General features: G+C 43.2%; 1 protein-coding gene across 1 annotated transcript in view; it reads right to left on the minus strand.

Moving 5' to 3' along the window:
• Positions 1-7,247, minus strand: part of sncb (synuclein, beta) — a 13,066-nt gene extending 5,819 nt beyond the window's left edge. The window contains exons 1-3 of the mRNA XM_027024233.2: positions 7,134-7,247; positions 6,048-6,178; positions 243-272 (exon numbers count right to left, since the gene is read on the minus strand). Of these exons, the coding sequence (XP_026880034.2) occupies positions 243-272; positions 6,048-6,168 (151 nt within the window). The 5' untranslated portion in view covers positions 6,169-6,178; positions 7,134-7,247. The remainder of the gene's footprint in view (positions 1-242; positions 273-6,047; positions 6,179-7,133) is intronic.
• Positions 7,248-7,724: the final 477 nt, after the last annotated feature.

Consider the following 7,724-nt stretch of genomic DNA (forward strand, 5'->3'; position numbering starts at 1 on the left):
TGGGTGAACTTTTGCTGAATAAGCACTGGGGACATCGGGCTCGGTGTCAGTGTGGAAGTAAGAGTAATACAGTAACAGAGTAAGTAATTTAATCTCACTGTAATTTAATCCCCCAAATTTACAATTTCACACCTTCCATTGTCTCTGACCTGAGAGGTAGCCGCAAGCCCAGGCATTGGTTCAACAGACAAACATTAAATGAGAGCCATTCATTATTTAAAAGGTTAATAAAGGCATCTCACCTGTTGCCACGCCATCTTTGGTTTTGTTGCCTGGAAGCACAAAGAAGGAGACATGTGAGACTGTGTTTCTTTGTTTCCTCCTGATAACGTCCGTTTATAGACCTTATCATGGACAGGCCAAAGGAAGGCAAAGGAACATGTGGAATCAGCACAAACGCACAGCCCGCACGAGGCAGTCCGTTGTCGGAGGCGTTCGGCTAACGAGCATGGGCATGAGGAAAGGAGCCCAGAGGGTTATAAAGGCGGTTATGTGCAGGCACGGAACCTGTGGACACAGTGGTGATTCTCAGCGTCAGCAGAGTAGTATCAGATCAACATTTAGCGCTAGTATTACAGCGCATATGACTCCAAACAGGACACCCTCTCTTGTGCCGAAAAACAATAAAATAGCAAACGGTCCTGAATCCAATTAGGAGACGTGACAGGACCCTCCTCCAGAGAGCAGGACTGAGGGAGAGAGAGAGAAATATTGATCTTCAAAAGTCGGATATCCCCTCTAGAGTTGTCCATGTGTGACCTTTAAGCCATTAGACCTGATGTGTTTTGTCAGTGTCAGATGTGAAGTGGCAGACACACAGACCACAGGACCTTCTCACGATCACCCAATGCACTGCAAACCCTGCACACTGCATGCAAAAACCACAGCCCCTTCACATTTACACAAGATTTCCATGGTACTACACAGAATTGAATGGAGTAAATGCTATGAAATGCTTAGCATATTTCTACTATAATATACTATGTGGCTCATCTATATGCTCATTTACATATTCATCTACATACCCAGGCTCTCTCTCTCTCTCTCTCTCTCTCTCTCTCTCTCTCTCTCTATATATATATATATATATATATATATATATATATATATATATATTTATTGAGACAGCGAGAGAGAGAGAGAGAGAGAGAGAGAGAGAACGAGATTCAAAATTGTGAATATAAAGCACTTTGCTTGCACAGATGACGACGGATAATGGACAGAAATGTATATATATATATATATATATATATATATATATATATATATATATATATAAAATTATTTTTAATTATTTTTTTTTAAATTTCTTGAAATGGCACACATACACATATGTTGGGGCGACTGCTGTGTGTGTCACAAAACTGAACCTGATGCTTTTCCATTCATGATTGTAATCCAGCTGACTAACTGACAAAAAGAGAATCGCACTCAGCCTTTGTTTGATCTGAGACTGAAGAGAATCTTTCGTCTCGTGATGCTCATGCTGCTGGGGAAGAATGACACCCAGCGGGAGAACGTTAGCTCGATCTCATCGGCTCCGCATTTCAGATGGGCACCTTCTCGGCCGTTAGCGTGTTAGCATGCTAGCTGTTTCTGGTCAGTGTGCTTATAACTTAGAGCTGGAGATCGTGGACGGAGCAGCTGGCGCCCAGTGGACGGAGGCCCCCAGATCAGTGACCGGGCAGCGGGGGAGGGGGGAAGCATGGCCATGTGGGGGTGATGTGATGAGGACGTGAGGATGAACATATTCTTTACCCGTGTGTGTGCAGCTACAGTCTAAGGTAGAGTGAAAATCAGCTCACTCACGCCCCTCCTCCACACAAGCATATCTCATCTGTTCTCTGAAGATCAATCTCTCTCCCTCCTTCCTCTCTCGCTCTCTGTTCCTCTGCTATTTCCTCTCTCTTCTTCCCTCCTCACATGTTGTCTTGCTCTCTTTCTCTTACATCCCCTCCTCCCCATCGCTCACGCTTTCTCTCTTCTGTTCTTCCACATCAGGGAACTCGAGTGAAGCTTTCTGGAGCACTGCTCTCACAGAGGGAGAGGCCTGCTGAGAGAGGTGGCAGGACCTGGACCAGAATCAGGACCTGGACCAGGACCAGGACAAAACCAGGATCAGGGCAGCGACATCCCTGAAACCCACTCTTGGCACATGCATGCCAGTCTGCTCCTAGTATGCATTTGCACACCACCAGGCAGAAGATATCTGGGTTAACTGGAGTAGCTCTCAGGTGTCACAGATTATTAATGTGTTTGTGTGTGTGTGTGCGTGTGTGTGTGTGTGTGTGTGTGTGTGTGTGTGTGTGTGTGTGTGTGTGTGTGTGTGTGTGTGTGTGTGTGCATGTGTGTGCGCACACATGATGCATGAGCTCTGGATGTGTATGGGATTGTATGAATTACAAAACAAATATGGGGATGGGTATACTAAATAAAGACTGTGGTATGACCTCACTCTATCCAGTTGCTCATGGAGGGCAGGTCAATTAACAAAATCCATTTCTGATGCTACAGCAAGGCCGAAATGGCTACACACACACACACACACACACACACACACACACACACACACACACACACACACAAACAACAGTCTCCTCTGTGCTTCCTTAAAAGTATTTTTTACTGCTTAATGAGCTGTGGAAGCTGTGTTATAGTACGTTTGTTCTAAATAAAATATGGCAAAAGAAAGGTAATTAAAAAATAAATGGATAGAGTGTCTTGGGGGTTTGTGAGGTTTTGAGTTTACATAGAAACAAGAATATCTCTATTGTTTCCTTGGCTGTCTCTTGGTCTGAAGGCCCGCAGTAATGTAATTAGTCCATCTGATCGGCCACTGTTATCACACCTGACTCCTAGGTAAAGCTAGGGTGGAAATGCTACAGGAAGCTGCCCACAGGAAATGTGGCTTGAGTATCAGGGCTATACAGAGTCATGTGTGTGGTAGAGGAAAGCCAAGGTCACCTCCAGAGGTCACTGTTTCCCCTACAATGACCGTAAAGCTCTGTGATACCTGCTGTTCAGACACACCTGTTCAGTATTCTGTGTAATCACTCAGTGTTTACGTGCTCTTCGTCACGCCATTGTCTCTTGTATTTCTGAGCCTGTATACCTTTTGCCCTTTTCCTTGTTACTAACCCTAGTCTGTATTTTGACACTGGACTGTGTTTGTGAACTTTGTTGCCTTTGGCTTGCTGGGAGTAAACTTAGCACTTGCATCCATACTCTTTGCTTCCTGTCTGCCTTGTTACACGGTCCTTTATAAAAACATATAACATCCCTGTGGGATGTTTATAAAAACATATAACATCCCTGTAGGATTCCCCTGAAACTAAATTTCACTTCTGCCTGGAACAGTTGTCTTTTCCCCGCAACACAGTGAACAGTAACAATACAGGAATAGTCACATTCAAAAAAATATATGGAGGATATGTTGAAGTGTCACACAGAAGTGGCTGGCGATAGTAGTGGAAAGCCCCTCATAGTAACAGCACTGCTCCTGTTTTGAACCCCAGTGGCATACGCAAATAGGTTTGACAACATTTTTGACAACTAGCAAGGCTGATATCCATGCAGAGCTGATATCCCTGGAGAGCTGATATTCCTGCAGGACTGATATCTTTACATGTATGATATTCCTGCTGAACTGATATCCCCACAGTGCTGGTATTCCTGCAGGGCTGGCAACCATACAGAACTGATATTCCTTCAGGGCTGATATCCCTACAGAGACTGATACCACTGCCTGGGCTGATATCTCTGTACTTCTATTCTACTGCAATTCCCCACATAATGAGAGGATACATTTTTACCACAGGAAAAACCTACAATGTCAACAAAGTGTTAAACCAGTTGCTATTATTTAACGTGTGAGTACACTTCCACTGCAAATGGTTACAGTGCAAACCATATGAGGCTGCTCCCATGCGAGACTCGGCTTAAGTCCTCTGCATGGGCAAGTGCACCATGCTATACCAATAGGAATCCTTGGGCAAGACTCCTTACATAACACTCCATTTGGCAACCACTGTAACGTGATTGAAATTGTAAATTCCTCTCTATAACAGCATCTGCCAAATGTGTAAATGTAAATGATTCCGGTCTCCAGTGTAACCCGGTGTAAATACACTGGTTGCCTTTACACCTTTTGGCTCCGTAAGGAAAACTAAATATATCTAATTTTTACTCCTTATGTTCTAAGCTGTATTTGAAATCATGCTAGTACTTAAAAGCAATCTAACACACGGCCAGAAGAATGTCCACACTATATGCTGTGAATACAGTATATATTGCGAATCAGTTGGTCACTGGTATGTCCACAGCACGCTGATAGGCAGACAGATGCTTTCACTCTGTTACTCAAACACCGCTGGTGGGTCTTTTGATGTCAAACCACAACGAGCAGTTTCCTGTACTACACACTGACTTGCGTGAGACTACTGGATAAGACTTTTTTTTCCACTATAAAGTGAAACACTTTATTTGAAAGTGGCACCACAAGAATTGGATGCCTACTTTCAGAGAATTTGAGAGACAGAGACACTTTTTCATTCACAGATGAAAGCTTTTTCTCTTAAAAAAAAAAAGGATTTCTGTGAAAGGTATTCACCTGAAACCAAAGGTTATTACCATGAATCAATGAGCCACAATTCTGTATTAAACAAGGAGCACCTGCATGAAAGGTCAAAAAAGACAAAGGACATCGATACACCATATCAACAAACGGCCACACAATTCCTAACCACATCCCTTCTGCTCTAAATCTATGTCATTTTTGTAGGCATGTTTGTTGGGTCAATTTGGATTTGTTCTACTTAAGGGCTAGAGGGAGACTATGGGAGGGCGATGTCTGGACACCCATGTTTCTTGGTACGCACTCCTGCGTTACAGGGGCTATGGGGAAGAGGCCTGTAAAAGCTCAACCTGCATTTTACAGAGTTCTGCATCCAAATGAATCTCAACTGTGACTGAACAGCTACCAAGCCAACTTGCACTAATTTACACTCTGCCTCACATGCTGAGCAATGTGTCAATGCACCATACAAACACATGGCTTCAAATGCATGCACGCACACGCACATGCCATTCGTCACAGTTCCACCACCATTTCCATAACTGGACATTCGCAGTACAGGGGCCAACAGAAAAGGCCACAGACTGTCCTAGACACAATCTGTGGCATAACGCTGATTCTGATTGTACACGTATGCTGCCAAATTGCTCCTGGTGATCTGGGGGAGGAGCCTGTACTGAAACCACAGAGCGATACTCTATGAGCTCATGGAACAGTGTGCCATGTGGCCAGCAAGGCTCCCATCCAACCTGGGCAGGAGATCAGAGAGACAGCCACACCCAGCCTTCGTCTTCCCCTCTTCTCAGCTCAGCAGCACAGAATCAGTGCCGGGCAGCACATACAGTCCATAACACTGTCTCTCACCTGTGTTATGGTTAGTATAGGTTTCCCTGGTCTCACTATACTCCAGAGAGCACATGCACACACACACACACGTATGCATGCACATATGCATGTGTGCGTGTGCATTGAATGCTTTAACTAGTCTCTGTTCATACTGGAAACATGTGACTGCTTTTTGTTGGGATTATGTGTTATTTTAATCTTGCACCTTGATTTTAGATTTAGATTATTTTTGTTCTTACACGTGCATTGTGAAAGTCTTGCAGTTGCTTAACACCTGAATAGATGAGAGAGTAATTGCAGATACAAATTTTCTTGCAGTTATTACATTAGTTCAGCAAGCCTGATTATTGGCCTTCCTCCACACTATTAAAATTACAACATTTTGGTGTCACTGCCCTTATCATATTATGACTGTTGTAAACGAGAGTAGATGAAGCAGACACTCCACCCATCCTCTAGCCAATCGAGTTATTACACAGTCGTGTCTTAACCTATGTAGACTGCCTCTCCCTTCACGCCCTTTACGTGTAGCCTATAGATTTATGATCGCCTCCCACACGCGCTCGGCGCACGTTCTGTTCGTGATGTGCATGCCTTAAAACGGCGCGCGCACGTCACCGCGTCTTACCCACGAACATCACGCCCTCCTTGGTCTTCTCCGCCGCGACTGCGACGCCCTCCTTGGTCTTCTCCGCGGCCACGGCCATGCCTTCTTTAGCTTTAGAAAGCCCCTTCATAAAAACATCCATTTCGGCCCCTCTGTCGCGAAAAGAACGAGGAAGCTATGAAGTGTTATACTGCATTTCGTCACATCACGATATGTCACGGCAGACTAATTCCCGCTAGGGAGCTACACATTTGCAGGATTTACGAGGACTGCCGAGTAGTCTGTGTAACTGGGCTGCTAGCCCGCTAAGTTGTACATAAGAACGCTTAATTTGGATCTAGCTAAACCTTTCATTACCCGAAGCGTATATTAAGTGAGAGCTTTTATATCCTGTCACGAAGCGAAACAAGATGAACCGTTTTTTTTTCTCAGCATGAACAGCGATCGAAAGGACATCTATTCTCTGAAACGGTTAACGTGCACCTGCTCATTAATTATTACTTAACGTAATAATACTCTCTGTAAAGGAAAAATATTTTATTTTTAGAAATAATCTGTAATATAATACTGGTGTATAATTTTATGTGATATGAATGGAATGAGAGAACGGGAAAAAAAAATCCAAGGGAAACCCCACTGTTGCACTACACTATCAAACTAAAATGCTTTCTTAACGAATTAGAGAATGAACTCGAAATAGTCCGTTATCAACTCCATTCTCACAGTCCTCGCCTCCACAAAAAGCCAAAATAACGTATTGGTCGCGCTTCACACAGAACACTTCTATTGAATGTCCGTTACATGCATAAGGAAGATGGACACGACCCCCCCCCCCCACCCACCCCAACCCCCCCCCCCCAAAAAACCAAGCAATAATGAGAAACAACACTTCATACACTTTATCATCAGGTTATCAGTTAAGCAACAACATATGCAACATGTCTACAAAATTCGCATAAGCTTACGAACAAATATTAATATCAACCAGTTGAAGATGAAGCGTGCATTTAAAAAAAATTCCCTTATTTTATGACGATCCGTCTTTTAAAAATATAAAATCCTACTTTAAATTAAAATCTCAAGCAAATACACTAAAAGATTATTTACCTTTCGAAACACCTCTTGTGTCCTTGTGGTTCAGTTGGTCAGTAGCTTCAAATATCGTTTAAGGAACTATCACAATATGATCTGGAGGTGGGCCTTCCTCTGTATGTGCTCAGCCAATAGCGACAGGCCGTATCACGGCTCCACTGTGTGGATCCACGTAGTCGTCGTCATTGATCGCCGGGGGTGTCACCCCGATATCGCAGATCCTTGTGGCTAATGTTATAAGCATACAGCTTAACAGTGCAGAGGAAATGCAAAAATAACTGCTAAAGAACACTCTGCAGATTTTATAGATTTGGCCATCTTGCGCGCAACTGAGCTTCGCAAATCTGTTTAACGATTAGAATTACATAACGAGTACAATTATTTACGTCTTATAAGTGCATCTTGTAATTTGGTATTAAGACGGTGTTCTATTTCTATTATAATTTAAGTGTAAATACCCTTAGTTAAAATCGCTTTCTATCAACAATATTACCATCTACACAGCCATTATCTTCCATTGATTTACTACTCACAGGTCAATCCTACAGGCTAAAGGAGCCACATTCTTTCACTAACTAGTTGATTATTTGCTATAGAATAAAGTAA

This window comes from Electrophorus electricus, chromosome 2 (genome assembly GCF_013358815.1).
Source record: "Electrophorus electricus isolate fEleEle1 chromosome 2, fEleEle1.pri, whole genome shotgun sequence".
Lineage (NCBI taxonomy): Eukaryota > Metazoa > Chordata > Actinopteri > Gymnotiformes > Gymnotidae > Electrophorus > Electrophorus electricus.